We start from the raw sequence: 20,373 nt of genomic DNA, 5'->3' as shown, positions 1-20,373 counted from the left end.
TTAGAAACTAGCACTATGGGGGAGAGGGGTGCCACTGGGTATTGTATGACCGGGGTGGGGTGTGTGTCCGTGAGACAAGCACAAGTGCAGAAATAAACTGAGCGCACATGGAGAGACACACAGGGCCGCAGATGCAGAGAAGCAGAGGAAGAAAGCCAAGCGGCAGCAGCACCATCTTGGAAGCATGTTGTAGCCTTGAAGATGCCTAGAGTGAGTTCTGGACTGGGGATGCTGGCTGTGAGCAAGGACACAGTCTCCTGTTATTTTGCGTCCTTCTGGAATCAGGGAATCCAGCCTTTGTACATTCTCTGTAAATAAACAGCATCCATCGTCAATTACTCCTCCTACCTGGGACAACCTAGAAGACCTTGATTTTTTGGCTAGTTGCTTGGGTTAAAAGTAGGAAAGGTACTAATACTGGTGTGCGTAATACAGAGAAGAAAGGTGTTCTGCTTGCAGTGCTACCACACCTTCCACAAGGTTCAGAACTTCAGTGAGACCTACACTATTTAGTGGAACAGACAACGCCATGGCAAGTGAAATTTGCTGTTCATTTCAGAGGAGTAGTACAGACTCCATAGTTAACACTGAGCAAAGGTTTGTCTAAGAGCTGATTTTAACAGTATGCCAAAATGCAAATGCACAAGAAGGTTGTGTATTGATAGTAGGAACAATGGAGCAGGGACCAAAGTTATCCCTAGTGTTATATAGAGGAAATATTTTGTAGTGAGCCTTTTGGAGTGAGCAGCAGAAGCACATTGCTTCTTGGAGCCAGGCAGGCAAGCCAGTAATACTATTTGTATAGTTCTCAGTAATAAGTTAAGTAAGCTGTTTACTGTTACTTTGAGTCTCCAGTATCTTCACTCATGTTATAATAGCTAGTTGGCAAGAGTTATTGCATGGTGTCAGAACAAAACTACGTAGACATATTACACTAGCAACACGAGCGTCCTGTCTGAAGGTCATAGAAAAGGTCATGAACAATGACCTCTTGATACTTGAGATGTATCTCAGAGCTTGGTGACTGAAACCCAATGCTTCAAAACATTTATTTCTGCCTTGCACTTGAATAACCATGAGGCCAAAGTGACACCGAAAGAGGATATTTTTCATCCGTCTTTATCGTCTGACCACAATCCACGATATCCTAGAGTTAACTTTGATCAGACATTGAGCTATCACCAATACCTTCAGAATACAAAAAAAGGTGATAAAGACCAGAGTTAATGGTAGAAGAGCTAGTGACAATGTAGGATTCAGGCCTGTATTTTCGCCTGAGATAGAATTTTGGGTTTAGCTTGCCTGTTGGATTTTTGATAGACTTATATCCACACTAATATGTCTGAACAAAGGACAAAGACACTGTGTATGTTGCTTCTGTCTAGCCAGATGAGTTTGTTAGTATAATGGAAACAGATGAGAACAGTTAAAGTGTTACTGGGCATTGTGGGAATATAATATATGAGCACGCACTTGAAGACTGCCTCAACTCCTTTCTCAAGGTGATTAGAGGTCACCAAATGCAATTAATAGGCAGTAGGTTTAAAACAAATAAAAGGAAGTATTTCTTCACACAACACACAGTCAACCTGTGGAACTCTTTGCCAGAGGATGTTGTGAAGAGCAAGACTATAACAGGTTTCAACAAAGAACTAGATAAGTTCATGGAGGATAGGTCCATCAATGGCTATTAACCAGGATGGTGTCCCTAGTTTCTGTTTGCCAGAATCTGGGAATAGGAGACAAGGGATGGATCACTTGATGATTCCCTGTTCTGTTCATTCCGTCTGGGGCACCTGGCACTGGCCACTGTCAGTAGACAGGATACTGGGCTAGATGGACCTTTGGTTTGACCCAGTATGGCCGTTCTTATTTTCTTACATTGTTACATAAGGCAAGGTCAAGCAACCAGTCGGGAGGGGCAAGAGGGGATTGGGGGGAAGGTATAAAACTCTACAAGGCCAGAGAAATGCCCGTCCCTGACCGTAGCACAACCTCACTCCATACCCCTCCCATGGGGTACAAAAGAGGTGGGATGAAGATCCCAGACCCCTGACACCTCAGTTTGGAACATGACCATAAATTGTAAGGGGTGAGACCAAGGGCACGCATTTCTGGTATAATTATGCCTGCTGAGGAGCGGGGGATGGGACACTGGGAAACAAGGCTCTGTGGTGTCAGAGCTATGGACATGCTTGTGGGAAATTTACCCCAATAAACATTGCATTGACTGAATTTTGGACTTCTGGTCTTCTGCTTTCTGACTGCATGACAAGAACCAGGGGAGAGGGTGAAGGGAAAACCCTCTAACAGTTAACATCATCCAGAAGCTTGCTGGCACATACTGGGGGTGTGAAGCATGCGTACTAGGAACATCAGGCTGACGCTATAAGATTTCCCAGTATCACATTCAAAACTGATATGCAACAATCTGGTCAAACAGGCCTGTCTTGTACAAAGAGTGTATGTTTCCCTTAATTTTCATTTAAGCATTAAGTAGAGTCACCAAGCAGGAAGGGAAAACAAAGAAAGAAGCTCAAACAGGTGGAAGAAAGACCAAGGAACTTCCATCCACACAGACTCTTTGTCCCTTTGTTCCTGATGGAAACATTTTTCAAGGGGGGGACTGAAAGTATATTAAAAAAGGGTCACACTTTGTAAGATACTGTGCTCTCTCTCTCTCTCTCTCTCCCTGCCCATCACATTCTGTGCACCTGAGAAGACAAAAGAAAACAGCTGCTGGACTTTGAAGGAGAGGTCCTGACATGAACAGTTTGGTCAATAACCTTGCTGGAAGCATGTGGTGAGAAAATTTGCCTGAATCTAATATAGATTGTTAGTTTAGACACTAGTAAGTGTTTTATCTTTATTTTTCTAGTAACAATTTCTGACTTTTCAACCTAATTACTTGTCCTCATTTAAAATTTCTTTGTAGTTTGTAAACTTCTTTTACTGTTTTATTGCATCCGGTGTGTTTAAGTTGAAGTGTCTGGGTAACTCCATTTAAGATAATAAGCTGGTGTACTATTCCCTTAAAGAAATAATGGACTTGAAATATCTGTCTTATCCAGGAGAGGGGTGGACAGTACAGGATGTACATTTCTGGGGGGATAAAGAAAAAAATATAAGCTTTAAAAAATAAGTTTGAGGCATACTGTGCACCACAAAGAAATGTCAAATATGTGAGGCACAATTTTTTCACCAGCAGTCAGGCAGAAGGGAAAATTATAGACCATCACGTGACTTCTTTAAAATGGCAGCACAATGCTGTGAATTTGGAGAACTGTGTGACTCACCCATTAAAGACCCCATTGTGCATGGTACTGTCTCAGAGTCAGTGCAAGCTAGGTGGTGGAGGGAGACTAATTTAACTTTTGAACATGCTGTGGATATATGTTGTACAGCGGAAATGACTGCAAAACAATGAGCTGGGTGAACGCAAAATTACATGCACACATTGCAGCGCAAGTCTGCCTTTAGTAAGTACCTAGACATACAGTCATGGACTGGAGGGTGTTCTGTGGTCAGTAAAAGCCTGTAATCAAGAGAAGTGAAAAAAGAGCAATTAGAGGCAACTGAGGGTTGTTACAAATATGGCCACAGCCATGCCATAAAGAACTGTCCTGTGTATGGGCAAGAATGCCAAAGATGTGGCAAACACAATCATTTAACCAAAATGCACAACTCTGGAAAGGAAAACTTGCTGGGCAAACACGTTTACCCTCACAGAAGCAGATGAGCACTCACAAGATCTGTTCCTTGAGATGCTGTGTACTTAGCCATCCTGAGATGAGTGGAATGTGGTTTTGCTCATGAATGATCATAAAACTGTGAGTTTTTAAATCAATATTGGGGCACAGGCCAATGTGCTGTCTCTAAAGTTATACAACACTTTAAGGACCGAACTACTTTGCAGCTCCAGTATCTGGCTGATAACCTACTTGAGGGAAAACTGCAAGTACGTGGTACAATCAGCTCAGACTGTGAATATCAGGGTAAAAAAAGCATTGCTGACTCATAAGCCATACTAGGTGTTTTGAGGTTGTGACAAGCTTAAACTTAGTGCAAATACAGTAAAAGAAGGACTGGAAGGTGATTGGGATATAGTTAAAGAATATAAGGATATATTTGAAGCTACATGGCACTTGCCTGGTAAGCACATCATAAAGATTGACTCACAAGAATCACCTTTAATTCATGCACCTTGTAATGTTCCAGGATTGTTAAGGAACAAAGTAGAAGAATTGTACCACATGGAACATTTGCAAGTAATAATAAAAGTACAAGAACCTACAAAATGGCTCAGTTCTATAATAACTGTAGACAAACCAGGTTGAGATGAAAACATAATATGCATGGATCCAAGAGATATGAATAAAGAGATATGGAGAGAACATTTTCAATTGCCTACAGTAGAAGAAATCACAAGCAAGTTAGCAAAAGCTACAATTTTCATTTCTTAGATGCTAGTAGTGGATTTTGCCAAATCCAGCCAGATGACAAAATTTCTAGACTCTGTATGTTCAACAGACCATTTGGCAGGTACAGGTTTCCCAGACTTCCTTTTGGCATCTCTTCAGCTCATAAAATGTGCCAAAGAGTGACCCAACAGACATTTGGAGGACTGAAAGGTGTTGCATATTATATAGATTACATAATGGTCTGGAGAAATACCAGAGGAGAGCATAATGGAAGGCTCAAGAGAGTTCTAAGCAGATGTTTTGAAAGGAACATGTGACTAAACAAGAGCAAATGCAAAATTGGCTATGACAGAGATAAAATATTTGGGCCATCACTCGACAAAAGAAGATCTTAAACAAAATTGCTGTTATAGTTGCTGAAATGGCCACAGCAACCTATAAGACTGAATTGCAAAGATTTTTTGGAATAGTTTCTTACCTTGGGAACTTACATGTCAATAGTAGCAACTCCTGTAAGACAACTGTTGGGAAAAGATGCCGAGCTCTCCTGGATGCCAATACACAAGGTGGTATGTGAACACTTGAAAAAATTGCTTACAGAGTCACCCAAGCTGAAGTACTTTAATGTCAAAGAACCAATCACTTCATCAGCAGATGCCAGTTCTGCTGGAGTAGGGCCTGTATTGCTGCAAATTGGGGCTTCTGTCACTTCTGCCTCTAGAGTTCTGACAAATGCACAACAGAGCTATGCCCAGAGAGACAAAGGAATGCTGGCAACAGTATTTGTCTGCACTCGATTTTATCAGTTAATCTATGGGAAAAAAGTAACTGTGGAAACAGGCCCCATGATTCTCAAGGCCATTTTCAGAAAACCTTTGTACAGTGCTCCACCAAGGATTCAAAGATGGTTACTAACACTCCACAAATATCAATTGGAAGTGGAATACAGACCAGGGAGAGAGTTAGCAATTGCTGACGCTTTATCCAGAGCATACATACTGCATGGTGACAGAGTAACTTGATGTTGAAATATGTTGCATGATGTCTTATTTGCTTATTTCACAACAGAAATTGAAGGAGTTTCAAGCTGCTATTGCAAATGATGTTGTCCTGCAAAACTTACTGTTTTGCAAGGATGGCAAGGAATACCAGATGATATCTGTGCTTATTGATCATATAGAGAGGAACTAAGTGTGCAAGAAGCACTTGCCTTTAACAGTGACAGAATCATAGTACCAGCAAGTCTAAGAACAGATATCTTAGCTATTATCCATATCTTCTGAGAGCAGAGCTATGTAAAATAAGAACTTGAGATGCTGTCTATTGTCCATAAATGTGTAGTTAAATTGTGGACATGGTACAGTCTTGCAACATACCAAACCTTCAGAAACAAAAATCAAAAGGAACCAGTGCTACCATATGAGGGTTCAAACTGACCTCCTTACCTGCTCAACTCCTCATGGGAAGACATCTAAGTACCAGATTGCTGACTTAATCAAAGTTGTTACAACCCAACCTGATACAAAGAGACATACAAACTAACCTAAAACTGAGGCAAATAAAGCAGAAATATTTCTTTGACAAAGGTGCAAAGCCTTTATTATCACTGGAAAATGGAGAGACTGTTTGTATTAGTCAAAAGGGGGGAGGGATAGCTCAGTGGTTTGAGCATTGGCCTGCTAAACTCAGAGTTGTAAGTTCAATCCTTGAGGTGGCCATTTAGGGATCTGGGGCAAAAATTGGGGATTGGTCCCGCTTGAAGCAGGTGGTTGGACTAGATGATCTCCTGAGGTCCCTTCCAACCCTGATATTCTATGAAAAGGAGCAAGGAAACCTGCAACGGTGATTGACCAATGAACTGGTCCAAGATTATAGAGGCAGGAGATACCTTCTGAAGAAACAGAAGGGATTTGATGAGCATTAAAAGAACTGTGCAGGAGAATGAAAATATGGAACAAACGGAAACTATGTTAACATCCAACTCAGAAATTCAGACAATTCCAGACCAATCTACTGAGTCTCAAGTAGTCAGTTTGAATACACAACCAAAATGGGACACTGAGACTCCTATTACCTCTAAAGGCAGAATGATAAGAAAACCTTCTAGAGATTAACTGTAGACTCTTAGCCTTGGTCTACACTATGGGGGAGAGGGATCAATGTAAGGTACGCTACTTCAGCTATGTGAATAACATAGCTGAAGTCAACATGGCGCAGGGTTGATTGCTGCCACTCTGCTTCCGCTTCTCACAGCGGTGGAATACCAGAGTCGATGGAAGAACGATTGAGGATCGATTTATTGCATCTAGACTAGATGCGATAAATCAATCCCCGGTAGATCGATCGCTACCTGCCAATCCGTCGGGTAGTGTAGACATACCCTTAGGGTTTCAGATTAGAGTGATGGATGCTAAATTAAATGATGCTAAATGAAATGTAAGTATTTTTTAAAAGGGAGTGATAATGAGCAGGAACATAATGTTGCATGGTGTGAGAGAGGGGGAATATTGTGCAGTGAGCCTTATCAGCAGAAAACACATTGCTACAGACTACACTTGCAGCCATACAGGGAAACCAGCTCTTCTTATCAGTATAGCTCTCAGTAATAAATGCTTACTGTTACTTAAAGTCTTCAGTACCTTTTCTTATAATAGCTAGTTGGAAACAGCTATTACAGATTGTCTTGGACATTTATCTGCTATATCAAGGTCAGGGGTGCAGTTAGAGGTGTACATTTTGAGTGATTTGGTCCCACAGGCCAGTGCATACAGCGCCCCCCAAAATGGTCAGCTTTAAAAAAAATTCAATTCTCAGGAAAGTTTTTGCCCATAGCAGAAGGGAAATATACATGGAACATAAACTAAACTCACATCAGACAACTTCCCCTGATCTCAGCTTGTGAATACCACCAAGAACAAGCTGCAGAATACAGAGATTCAGAAGTTATTATACTTTCATTCTAGTTCTATTAGGTGGTGCACAAGGCTGCTGTACACCAGCTCTGATAGAGAAGCAAGAATGTACAACCCCATTCAGATCAGGCTGAAATTTGGTATGCCTGGTGGGGGCCTGGGGTAGTGTCAGTCTGGAGTCATTTGGTTGGCAGTTTCTGATACACAGTCCCTAATTAAAAGCCTGATGTTGACAGGTTAGGGTGGCATTTGTGGCCAGTTTTACCTTCCCCTGCCTGGAAGAGATGCCTTGCAGAACAGAGATTTCAATGGAGGTGGTATTTAGGAGAAAGTATCTGGGAAACAGGGAGATTCTGCTGTTCTGAAGGAGGCTCAGCAAAATGTCAACTTCCTGAAAGTTCATATTAGTATGAAATGAAAAGCATTAAATTAATCAGTATCAAAAGTGTTTCTTACCTTATATTTCTGGGCAGCCTCCTTAATGAGAACCACTGTGTGCGTTTTGTGTACTGGGGATTTGTCACACTCCACACATATGAGTTCCCCATCCTCTTCACAAAACTGACTGAGTTTTTCCTTGTGTCTCTCACACAGATTCTCTTTTTCCTCTTTTCCTGGTTTTAATCCCAATTGTTTAACATGTTCCACTAAACCCGCCAGATCCCAGTTAGGCCTGAAGTTCACTTTCTCAATCTTTTCTCTGCAGATGGGACAGCACAAAGGGCCATGATTTCCCTCTTCCCAGTTGTCACAGTATGTAGTGATGCAGGTTTTGCAGCTGCTGTGCCCACAGTCTACAGTCACTGGGTCGCTAAAATAATCCAGACAAATTGGACATGTGGCTTCATCTTCCACTTCCCTTTCAGGAGTCTCTGAGGCCATGGCTGTTGCCCTCTCTGGGTTCTCATTCTCTTTTCCTGTTAAGAGTAGCAAACAAGAGACTTTTACAATGTAACAGCTTTAGTGAACCTACGGACTTGTCAATATTCCTATATATTCTTTAGAGCTGGCAAGCAATTAAAAAAATTAATCCTGATTAATTGTGTGATTAAAAAAATTAATCGTGATTATTCGTGAGAGTAATCATGTTGTTAAACCAATAGAATGTCATTTATTTAAATATTTTTGGATGTTTTCTACATTTTCAAATATATTTATTTCAATTACAACCCAGAATACAAAATGTATAGTGCTCACTTTATATTTATTTTGATTACAAATATTTGCACTGTAAAAAAACAAAGAAATAGTATTGTTCAATTCACCTCATACAAGTACTGTAGTGCGATCTTTTTATGATGAAAGTTTAAGATGAAGTATGATGAAAGTCTTACAAATGTAGAATTATGTACAAAAATAACTTCATTCAAAAATAAAACGATGTAAAACTTTAGAGCCTAAATTCCACTCGTTTACTTCTTGTTCAGCCAGTTGCTCAGACAAACAAGGTTGGTTACAATTTGCAGGCGATAATGCTGCCCACTTCTTGTTTACAATGTCACCTGAAAGTGAGAATGGGCGTTCGCATGGCACTGTTGTAGTTGGCTTCACAAGATATTTACATGCCAGATGCACATTAGATTCATATGCACCTTCATGCTTCAGCCACCACTCCAGAGGACATGCATCCATGTTGATGAACAGACTGCCTAGGAAGGTTGTGGAAGCTCTTTCACAGGAGGTTTTCCAAAAGAGGTTAGATAACCACCTGTCTTGGATGGTTCTGACAGAACAAATCCTGCATCTTGGCCAGGGGTTAGACTAGATGTCCCTTTCAGTCCCTTCTAACCCTGCGATTCTACGAAAATCCAGAGTCACTTCATCAAGCCACTATTACAAGGCTCTGCGGTAGCAAGGCCCTGTACTAAGCTGTTGAAGAATATGGCTCTTGAGCAATGTTCAGATTACTGCCACCCTAAATGGAAAGACAAGGTTTGACCAAGGTAGGTAGAGTTGGACCTGATCTCTGAGAAGGAAGGGGAGGTGCAATGGTCCTGGCTACCCACAGATCAGACACTTCATAGGGGTGAGGTGAAGGAAGTTGGTGATAAAAGATGTGACCTAGGATGATCGAAGAGTTAGGGGCAGATTCTGATTCTTTTCCTCACAGGAGGTAGTATCTTTCTCCTCACATGGTGCCACTGGTTTTAATGAAATTGGGGGAGAAACTACTCAACATGATCAAGGTGGTGAAATCTGGCTGCTAGCTTTTTTGACTGCCATTGCCCATTGAATGGATGTTTTCAGAGAATTATCCACAGTGACTACAAGATCTCTTTCTCGAATGGTAACAGATAATTTAGACCCCATCATTTTAGATTTATAGTTGGGATTATATTTTTCAATGTTCATTACTTTGCATTTATCAGATTTGAATTTCATCTGCTAGCTTGTTGCCTAGTCACCCAGTTTTGTGAGATCCCTTTGTAATTGTCACATTCTTCTTTGGACTTAACTATCTTGAGTAAAATTGTAGTGTCTGCAAATTTTGCCACCTCACTGTTTACATTTTTTCCAGATAGTTTATGAATATGTTGAATAGGACTGGTCCCACTAGAGATTCCTGTGGAACACCACCATTTACCTCTCTCCATTCTGAAAACTAACCATTGATTCCTACCCTTTGTTTCCTATCTTTTAACCAGTTACTGAACCACGAGAGAACCTTCCCTCTTATTCCATGACTGCTTATTTTGCTTTAGAGCTGTTGGTAGGCAACCTTGTCAAAGGCTTTCTGAAAGTCCAACTACACTACATCCAATGTAATTATGTGCTTCACTTAGGTCTAAATCAAGAATTGCTTCTTTCGTTGTGGGTTCCAGAACTAGCTACTCCAAGAAGCTGTCATTTATGATGCCTAGAAACTTTATCTCAGCATCCCATTCTGAAGCAACATGTACCCAGTGTGACATTTCCCATGGTACAATCTGTACTGATAAACAGCTGTGTCCCTTCAATTCTCTAACTGGGGGTGCCTTTTACACTGTTTTCCTGTGAAAGCTACTCCTCCTGATGTCTTCACAAACAGCCCCTAGCATGTAAATCACTCCCAGTTCAACTGTGTGAGTATTCTGGCCAGCCAATCATGAATTACACTATAGGGTAACACCAGCAAATTTCCAGTCCCAGAGACAGTACTCCAGTACACTGAGGCCTAACCAGTGCTGAGTAGAGCAGTATTATCACCTCTCACGACTTGCAGACCATGCCTCTGTTAATGCAACCAAAAATTGCATTTTCTTTTTTGCAATAGCATTGTTTTGCTGACTCATGTTGAGATTGTGATCCACCACAACTCCCAGCTCCCTGCTCTTCCTCCAGGTGCAGCCTGGGAAGTTAATTGGCCCATCCAGGTACCTTAGCACTTTCATGCCTTGTGTGAGGTGCTTACATGGGATTGACCTCAATTAGCTATTCTGAAGTAAACACTATCTGGTCTTTGTCTCTGCTTCAATTTTACTGTGAGATAGTTCTGTCAGTGTAACAATATGTAAAATGTTTTGCATTGAAGACATAGCCTGATGAGACTGGAACATGGATGAGTGCAAACTGAGGTTCAGTTATTACAGATTGCTGGCTCTGATGTAGTTAAGGTTGAGTATCACTTTCTGTTTAAAGGTGGACTAACCTAAGGACTCTAAAATCTAGATGCTTACTCAGGTTGTCTTGGCATTTGCTGTTCTTCATGGGGATGCAGGGTAGGATTAATAGTCCAAATTGGGAATCAATTGTGCAAAGATTCATGAAATAGAATCCCCCCCCCAAAAAAAAAAATTTTACACACAAACTCATTTAACTATTTTTTGTACACAGCTGGGGTTCAAAGTATGACTCTAATCATCCCCCAACTGATCTCAGTTATTCAGCATTTTCCTCAGCCAGTGCATGGCACCCACTGTCCATTTGGAGAAGCTATATTTAAAAAGTTATTAACCTTTGTCATAACCATACAGTTAAGGGTAGCCTAGAATTCCTCCTTACCTTCCTCCTTACTTAAGAGGTTAAGAAGCTCAAATAACCTGGTTGGCACCTGACCAAAAAGACCAATGGGGAAAGAAGATACTTTCAGATCTGGGGGGAGGCTTTCTTTGTGTGCTCTCTCTCGGGACTGAGAGGGGCCAGGCAGAAATCCATCTCCTCCAAACAATCCTGAACAAGTCTCTAATATTACATAAATAGTAAGTAAAGCCAGCCTAACACTCCTTGCCTATCTTTTGTTTTAGCTTGTGAATTTTCCCTTTGCGAGAGGGAGGTTTATTCCTGTTTTTTGTAACTTTGAAACTAAGCCTAGAGGGAGTTCCTCTGTGTTTTTGAATCTTTTGTTACCCTGTAAAGTTACCTTCCATCCTGATTTTACAGAGGTGATTCTTTTACCTTTTCTTCTTTAAGAACCTGATTGATTTTCAGTGTCCTAAACACCCAGAGGTTTAAGTCTGTGCTCACTTTGTAACCAATTGGTTAGGATATTATTCTCAAACCTCTCCAGGAAAGGGGGTGTAGGGGGATATTTGGGGAAGGTAGGGCTCAAAGTGGCCCTCCCAGAATGTTTGTTTAAATCACTTGGTGGTGGCAGTGATACCAAGGGGAAAGAAGGGATTTGTGCCTTGGGGAATTTTTTAACCTAAGCTGGTAAAAATAAGCTTAGGGGGTCTTTCATGCAGGTTCCCACATCTGTACCCCAGAGTTCAGAGTGAGGAGGGAACCCTGACAACCTTAGAGTTTAGAACTCTAGATCAGAGCGGAATGAATTGCCAGACTAAAGAGACTGAAGTGTGCATGAAAACTGAAAATTTCTGTGGAACATTTAGATAAAAAATGAAATTTTTGTTTTTATTGAAAAATTTCAAGTGAAACTATAATATTTGTATGAGCTACACAGTTAAGTGCCCTTTTCATCCAAACCTACTTTTACAAGAATCACTATTGTGTATGCACCTACATGAGGCACCAGTACAATTATTCCAAGAACCTCACCAGAGTGCATTCTGTAGAATGCATACAAAGCACCCCCACTGTGGGGTAGGAAGAAAAAGGACAGACTCTGGCAGCACCCCCTTTGTGATCTCCATAGTTAGGCAAAAGTTTCTGGTTGCCATTGAATCCATCCACACAACACAATGAAAGGACTCCTGTCATAAACAGATAGTTAAGGGTTAATGTCTCTTTTACCTGTAAAGGGTTAACAAGCTCAGTGAACCTGGCTGACACCTGACCAGAGGACCAATGAAGGGACAAGATACTTTCAAATCTCGGTGGAGAGAAGTCTTTGTTTGTGTTCTTTGTTTGGTTGTTGTGCTCTCTTGGATCTAAGAGGGGCCAGACATGCAACCAGGTTTCTCCAATCTTTCTGAAACAGTTTCTCATGTGCAAGATAGTAAGTACTAGCTAGAAGGTGGATTAGTCTTTTGTTTGTTTTCTTTATTGCAAACGTGTATTTTGCTGGAAGGATATTTTACCTCTGTTTGCTGTAACTTGTACATATGCTAGGGGGGAGGGAGCCCCTCTAGTCTATATAAGCTGAACCCTGTAAACATTTTCCATCCTGGTTTTACAGAGATAGAAAAAAATAGAAAACTTTCTTTTAATAAAAGCTTTTCTTTTTAAGAACCTGATTGATTTTTTCCCTTGTTTGAGACCCCAGGGGATTAGTCTGACTCACCAGGGACAGGTGGGGGTAAAAGAGGAGGGGGAAGGTGAATCCCTCTTTGTTTTAGATTCAAGGAGTTTGAATCAGTGTAGTCTCTCCAGGCGACCAAGGGAGGGAAAGTCTGGGAGGGAAAAGGAGGGGGGAAATGGTTAATTTCTCCTTGTGTTAAGATCCAAGGAGTTTGGATCTGTATTCTCCAGGGAAAGTTTTGGGGGAACAGGGAGTGTGCCAGACACTGGAATTTCTGGCTGGTGGCAGCGCTATCAGATCTAAGCTAGGAATTAAGCTTAGAAGGGTACATGCAGGTCCCCACCTTTTGGAAGCTAAAGTTCAAAGTGGGGAACAAACCTATGACAACTCCCTTCACATCTTTTTTATTTTTTGATCCTTTTTCCTACAAATGCAGGATCCATATTGGAAATTAAATGCACAATCTATGTGAAGTAAATAGAATTTATGTGGTTGGGTGTCCACCCCACAAAAGGCCTGAAGGTGTTAAAGTGGGCCAATTAATTTCCCAGCTGCACCTGGAGGAGGAGCTGGGGAGCAGGGATTAATTAGAGGAGGCTCAGCTGGACTGGAACAGGAAGGGTTGCATCAGGCGAGGTATTTCCAGCAAAGTTAAGGAGGTGTTAGTACCGTTATATAAGGCACTGGTGAGACCTCATCCAGAATACTGTGTGCAGTTCTGGTCTCCCATGTTTAAGAAGGATGATTTCAAACTGGAACAGGTTCAGAGACGGGCTACTAAGATGATCCGAGGAATGGAAAACCTGTCTTATGAAAGGAGACTCAAAGAGCTTGGCTTGTTTAGCCTAACCAAAAGAAGGCTGAGGGGAGATATGATTGTTCTTTATAAATATATCAGAGGGACTAATATCAGGGAGGGAGAGGAATTATTTAAGCTTAGTACCAATGTGGACACAAGAACAAATGGATATAAACTGGACACTAGGAAGTTTAGACTTGAAATTAGACGAAGGTTTCTACCATTAGAGGAGTGAAGTTCTGGAACAGCCTTCCAAGGGGAGTAGTGGGGGCAAAAGACATATCTGACTTTAAGGCTAAGCTTGATAAGTTTATGGAGGGGATGCTATGATGGGATAGCCTAATTTTGGCAATTAATTTAGCAATTGATCTTTGATTATCAGCAGGTAAGTATGCCCAGTGGTCTGTGACGGGATGTTAGATGGGTTAGGATCTGAGTTACTACAGAGAATTCTTTCCTGGGTGCTGGCTGGTGAGTCTTGCCCACATGCTCAGGGTTTAACTGATCGCCATATTTGGGGTCGGGAAGGAATTTTCCTCCAGGGCAGATTGGCAGAGGCCCTGGAGGTTTTTCGCCTTCCTCTGCAGCATGGGGCATGGGTCACTTGCTGGAGGATTCCCTGCAGCTTGAGGTCTTCAAAACTACAATTTTAGGACTTCAGTAACTCAGACGTAGGTTAGGGGTTTGTTATAGAAGTGGATGGATGAGATTCTGTGGCCTGCATTGTGCAGGAGGTCAGACTAGATGATCATAACGGTCCCTTCTGATCTTAAAGTCTATGAGTAAAGGCCAGGAGCTGAGATCAGCTGCGGACAGCATGAAAGTAGTCTGTTGTCACTCCTGAGGAGAAAGGAGTTCTGTGGCTGGCAAACCCAGAGGGGGGAGGAGCCAGAAAGGTGGGGAAGGCAGCATGGAAGACAGGAAAAGGGCACATATAGTGCCTATCTATAAAAGGGGAAATAAGGACAACCCAGGGAATTACAGATCAGTCAGCTTAACTTCTGTACCAGGAAAGATAATGGAGCAAATAATTAAGGAATCAATTTACAAACATCCAGACGATAACAAGGTGATAAGTAATAGTCAGCATGGATTTGTCAAGAAAAGATCATGTCAAACCAACCTGATAGCTATCTTTGACAGGATAAAAAGCCTTGTGAATGGGGGGGAAGTGGTAGATGTGGTATTTCTAGACTTTAGTAAGGCTTTTGATACTATCTCACTTGACCTTCTGATTAACAAACTAGGACAATACAACTTAGATGGAGCTACTATAAGGTGGGTGCATAACTGGTTGGATAACCATTCCCAGAGAGTAGTTATCAATGGTTCAAGTCATGCTGGAAGGGCATAATGAGTGAGGTTCCACAGAGATCAGTTCTGGGTCCGGCTCTGTTCAATATCTTCATCAGTGATTTAGCTAAAGGCACAGAGAGTACACTTATAAAGTTTGTGGATGATACCAATCTGGGAGGGGTTACAAGTGCTTTGGAGGATAGGATGAAAATTCAAAATGATCTGGACAAACTGGAGAAATGATCTAAAATAAATAGAATGAAATTCAATAAGGACAATGCAAAGTACTTCACTTAGGAAGAAAAAATCAGTTGCACACATACAAAATGGGAAATGACTGCCTAGGAAGGAGACTGCAGAAAGGGATCTGGGGGTCATAGTGGACCACAAGCTAAATATGATTCAACAGTATAACATTGTTGCAAAAAAAGCCAACACCATTCTGGGATGTATTGGCAGGAGTGTTGTACACAAGACACGAGAGGTAATTCTACTGCTCTACTCCGTGCTGATTAGGGCTCAATGGGAGTATTGTGTCTAGTTCAGGGCACCACATTTCAGGAAAGATGTGGACAAATTGGAGAAAGTCCAGAGAAGAGCAACAAAAATGATTAAAGGTCTAGAAAACAGGACTTATAGGGGAAGATTGAAATAATTGGATTCATTTAGTCTGGAAAAGAGAAGACTGAGAAGCAACATGATAACAGTTTTCAAGTACCTAAAAGGCAGTTACAAGAAGGAGGGAGGAAAATTATTCTCTTTAACCTCTGATGATAGGACAAGAAGCAAAGGCTTAAATTGCAGCAAGGGAGGTTTAGGTTGGACATTAGGAAAAACTTTCTAACTGTCAGGGTGGTTAATCACTAGAATAAACAGCCTAGGGAGGTTGTGGAATCTCCATCAATGGAGATTTTTAAGAGCAGGTTAGACAAACACCTGTCCGGGATGGTCTAAAACTATGGTGCTTCGTCCTGCCATGAGTGCAGGGGACTGAACTTGATGACCTCTCAAAGTCCCCTGCAGTCCTATGATTCTATGTCAGGGGTCTCAAACACATAGCCCGCGGGGTTATTTCCTGTGGCCCACCAAGTGTCCCGCGCCCCCCCACCCCCGCCCCATCCCCCTGGAGTTCTCTTGCAGTCCGCCAAGCTCCCCTCCCCCTGCTTCCCCATCCGCTTCCCCCCCGAGTGCTCTGCGTCCCCACTCCTCTGCCTACCTCCAGGCCAGGGGTGGGCAAACTACAGCCCGCGGGCCAGATCTGGCCCCTCAGGGCTTTGGATCCAGCCCGCGAGATTGCCAACCCCATGACACCATGGGCCCTGCGCCACTCCAGGAACCAGCCGGCATGGTGTCCCTGGGGCCCCAGGGGGAGGAGGGCATAGAGCTCCGTGAGCTGCTGTTGCCTGTGGTTACCTCCCCTGAAGCTTCCATTAGCCGGGAACGGGGAACCAAGGCCAATGGGAGATTTGGTGGCGGTACCCACAAGCAAGAGCAGCACACAGAGCTCTCTGCTCCCTCTCCCCCGGGGCCACAGGGACGTGGGGCCGGCCACTTCTGGGAGCAGCTTGGGGCCGGGGCCGGGGCCAGGGCCAGGGCAGGCAGGAAGCCCACCCTGGCCCTGGTGTGTGCCCCTGCCACCCTGGAACCGCTCCGGGTAAGCAGCGCTGGGCTGGAACCCGAACCTCTCCTGCACCCCACACCCCAGCTCCCTGCCTTGAGCCCCCTGCCTCCACCCCAACCCCCTGCCACACCCCGCACTCCCTCCTGCACCCCAACCCCCTGCCCTGAGCCCCCTGCTGCACCCTGCAGGCAGCGGCGGAGCCTCATGGAAGGGGTGGAGTGGGGGGTGGGGCCAGGGGGCAGTAAGGGGCGGGGGTTGTCAGTAATGCGGCCCTCGGGCCAATGTACGAGTCCTCCCGTGGCCCTCCTGGTGATTGGAATTTGAGATCCCTCTTCTATGGTATTGGATAGCGTGTACCTTGGCTGCTGATGAGAGGGCCCCAAACTGGAACCCAGAGAACAGTGCAGGCCCAGACCTGGGTTCCCCTACCAGCTACTGGGGAAGTGGCACAGATCAGGCACTGGAGTGTGTCCTGCCTGGGACAGTTTGCGCTAGAAGACTTTGATACCCTGAAAGGGGGAAAACATGCTTAGTGACCTGGCCAGAGGGCAAAGTCATGAAGAGGGAGCACACCGAAATGCAGGATGAGAGAGTGAGCTAATCCCCAGAGTGGCCACAAGGAGACACCACTTGTGGTGAGTAGACCCCTGTGACAATTTAAAACAAACAAATTAAGAAAATTGAATGTTAAGATTCACTTAGTAATGTTATCTCACCCTCACTGAACTTGGTGTGCCTCAGATTAACAGTTAGACCTGGGGTCGGCAACCTTTCAGATGTGGTGTGCCAAGTCTTCATTTATTCACTCTAATTTAAGGTTTCGCGTGCCAGTAATACATTTTAACGTTTTTAGAAAGTCTCTTTCTATAAGTCTATAATGTATAACTAAACTATTGTTGTATGTAAAGTAAATACGATTTTTAAAATGTTTAAGAAGCTTCATTTAAAATTAAATTAAAATACAGAGCCCCCGGACCGGTGGCCAGGAGCCAGGCAGTGCGAGTGCCTCTGAAAATCAGCTCGTGTGCCGCCTTTGGCACCCGTGCAATAGGTTGCCTACCCCTGAGTTAGACTGTTGAAATTCACACTTTTCAATTTATTAAGTTTTACAAAATAGGCAAATTAACACTGAGGTGTGATCCATAATTTCAGAATGTTCTGACTTTGCATACGATAATTTTTAATTAATTTTGCCTTTGTACTTATTTTTTTTATCTGCAAAGACAAGGAACATTTTGCACATCCTCCTCTTCGTCCCATATTACTTGATGATTTTAAAAGGTTAAATCTAACAGAAGTTTTGATAAATGTTAAATCAAGTACAAATGGATAGGAAACAAGAGCCTGCAGCTGCTGGGTGCTGTTGGTGGTCTGCGATATACAGGAGTCACACTAGATGATCTGGTGGTCCCCGCTGGCCTTAACCTCTCTGACTCTAAATAAGAGGTAATACCTTTGGGAAGGTCTGTCTCCTCCAGCTCTGGGTCTCGCTGAGTTTCTGATTCCAACCTCTGATTTAAACCATTTTTCTCTCCTGGCACAGGCAGAGTCTCTGATTTCCGCAGCAGATTTAAGACAGCGAGTAAAAAAAAAATTGTAAATACTTAACACACAATTCTCTTCATTCCCTTTCTCACTGGATATTAATTTATTTATCTTATCAGTCAAATACTTAAGCTTCAATACAACAGCCCACACCAGTGAGGAAACAATGTTCTTGATTTATAACCATGGTCTTAAGCAATATTGTATAAAAATGTTGGTGGGAGCCAGTAGGTGCAGAGAAACTGGCTCATAGGACAGGTTTCGGGGGGGGGGGGGGGGAGAGAACGACTGTAACCAAAATATGTTGATTGAAATCCAAAATTTCTCAATTTGAAAATATCACTTTGGTGCCTCATTGTAGCTGTAACTTCAACGTCTCTGACTTCCATTCTCCGCTATAGGCTGGGCTAGCTACCTCTCCCAGGATGCACAATGCCTCCTATCTTGATGAGGAAGACAGTGCTTCATGGAATTAAGGGCTGGTCTACAATGAAAACTTATGTCAGTATAGCTATGCTTTTCAGGGGTATGAAAAATCCACATCCCCTGTGAAACATTGCTCTGCCAGCCTAACCCCTGGTATAGACAGCACAAAAATTCTTCAGTCGATCTAGCTACCATCTCTTGGGGAGGTGGATTAACTACAGTGATGGGAGAACCTGTTCTCTCACTGTAGTGAGTGTCTACTATGAAGCACTACAGCAGCACAGCTGTGTTGTAGTAGCATTTTAAGTATAGACATACCATAAGGTCTTGTCTACACTACACAGTTTTGTCAGCAAAAGAAAGCTTTTGTTGACAAAACAGTGGAGGTGTACACACTACAATGCTCTTCCCGTTAATTTAACACTCTTCCTATAAAATAGAACCATCTCAACAAGAGGCATAGAGCTTTTTGTGATATAGTTAGAGAGATGCAGCATCAGTGTAAACACTGCATTCTTTACGTCAATGTAAGTGGCCACCCGGAGGTGTCCCACAATGCCGACCGTGACCGCTCTTGTCCCTGTTTTGAACTCTGCTGCTCTGCAGCAAAGTACGTAGGTATGCACCCCTCCCCTTTTAAAGCTCTAGGATTGTTTTGACATTGCTCTTCTGGTTTGCTCAGTCTGGAGAGCTCACATGGCTACTGTAGGGGTTCCTACCCTCCCAGTTTCACCGTGAGTCTCCTGGAATTGGGCTCTATCTCCTGGAGGCTACCAGGGAATTTTAGGCCGCTAAAAGTCCGACAGTGCAGGAGGGCTAAGGCAGGCTCCCTGCCAGCCTTGGCTCTGGGCCACTCCCAGAAGCAGCCAGCACGTCCCTGAGGCCCCTGTGGGGGGGGGGGGGGGACAGAGGTCTCCATGCACTTCCCGCACCCTAACTATGCAACTCCCATTGGCTGGGAACTGCAGCCTGTGGATGAGGTCTAAGGTTGGATATTAGGAAAAACTGTTTCACTACGAGGGTGGTGAAGCCAGGGGCGGCTCTAGGAATTCCGCCGCCCCAAGCACGACGGCACGCCGCGGGGGGCGCGCTGGCGGTCGCCGGTCCAGCGGCTCCGGTGGACCTCCTGCAGACGTGCCTGTGGAGGGTCCACTGGTCCCGCGGCTCCGGTGGAGCATCCGCAGGCACGCCTGCGGGAGGTCCACTGGAGCCGCCTGCCGCCCTCCCGGCAACAGGCAGAGCACCCCCTCGCAGCATGCTACCCCAAGCACGCGCTTGGCACGCTGGGGTCTGGAGCCGGCCCTGGGTGAAGCACTGGAATGGGTTACCTAGGGAGGTGGTGGAATCTCCTTCCTCAGAGGTTTTTAAGGCCCAGCTTGACAAAGCCCTGGCTGGGATGATGTAGTTGGGAATTGGTCCTGCTTTAAGCAGGGGGTTGGACTAGATACCTCCTGAGGTCCCTTCTAACCCTGATATTCTGTGATTCAATAGGAGCTGTGGGGGTGGTGCCTGCATGCATGGACAATGTGCAGAGCCCCCTGGCCCACCCAAGGGGCCGCAGGGACGTGCTGGCAGCTTCTGGGAGTGGCACACAGAGGAGACAGCATGCAGAGCCCCCGAGCCCCCTGGCCCCGCTTACCTTGGGTGGCTCCCAGTCAGCAGTGCAGGGGGGCTAAGGCAGGCTCTGTCCCTGCAGCTCCCATTGGCTACAGTTGCTGGCCAATGAGAGCTACGTA

The 20,373-nt window shown here is 43.8% G+C and overlaps 2 protein-coding genes across 2 annotated transcripts in view; both read right to left on the bottom strand.

Annotated features, from left to right (window-relative positions):
• LOC123368033 (olfactory receptor 1019-like) overlaps positions 1-20,373 on the bottom strand; it is a 155,730-nt gene that overhangs the window by 46,101 nt on the left and 89,256 nt on the right. The window lies entirely within an intron of this gene.
• LOC123369202 (interferon-induced very large GTPase 1-like) overlaps positions 1-20,373 on the bottom strand; it is a 65,205-nt gene that overhangs the window by 24,597 nt on the left and 20,235 nt on the right. The window contains exons 3-4 of the mRNA XM_045014559.1: positions 18,120-18,218; positions 7,790-8,250 (exon numbers count right to left, since the gene is read on the bottom strand). Coding sequence (XP_044870494.1) covers positions 7,790-8,250; positions 18,120-18,218 — 560 coding nt within the window. The remainder of the gene's footprint in view (positions 1-7,789; positions 8,251-18,119; positions 18,219-20,373) is intronic.

This window comes from Mauremys mutica, chromosome 4 (assembly GCF_020497125.1).
Source record: "Mauremys mutica isolate MM-2020 ecotype Southern chromosome 4, ASM2049712v1, whole genome shotgun sequence".
Classification (NCBI taxonomy): domain Eukaryota; kingdom Metazoa; phylum Chordata; order Testudines; family Geoemydidae; genus Mauremys; species Mauremys mutica.
This window is presented reverse-complemented; position numbering and strand designations above follow the sequence as displayed.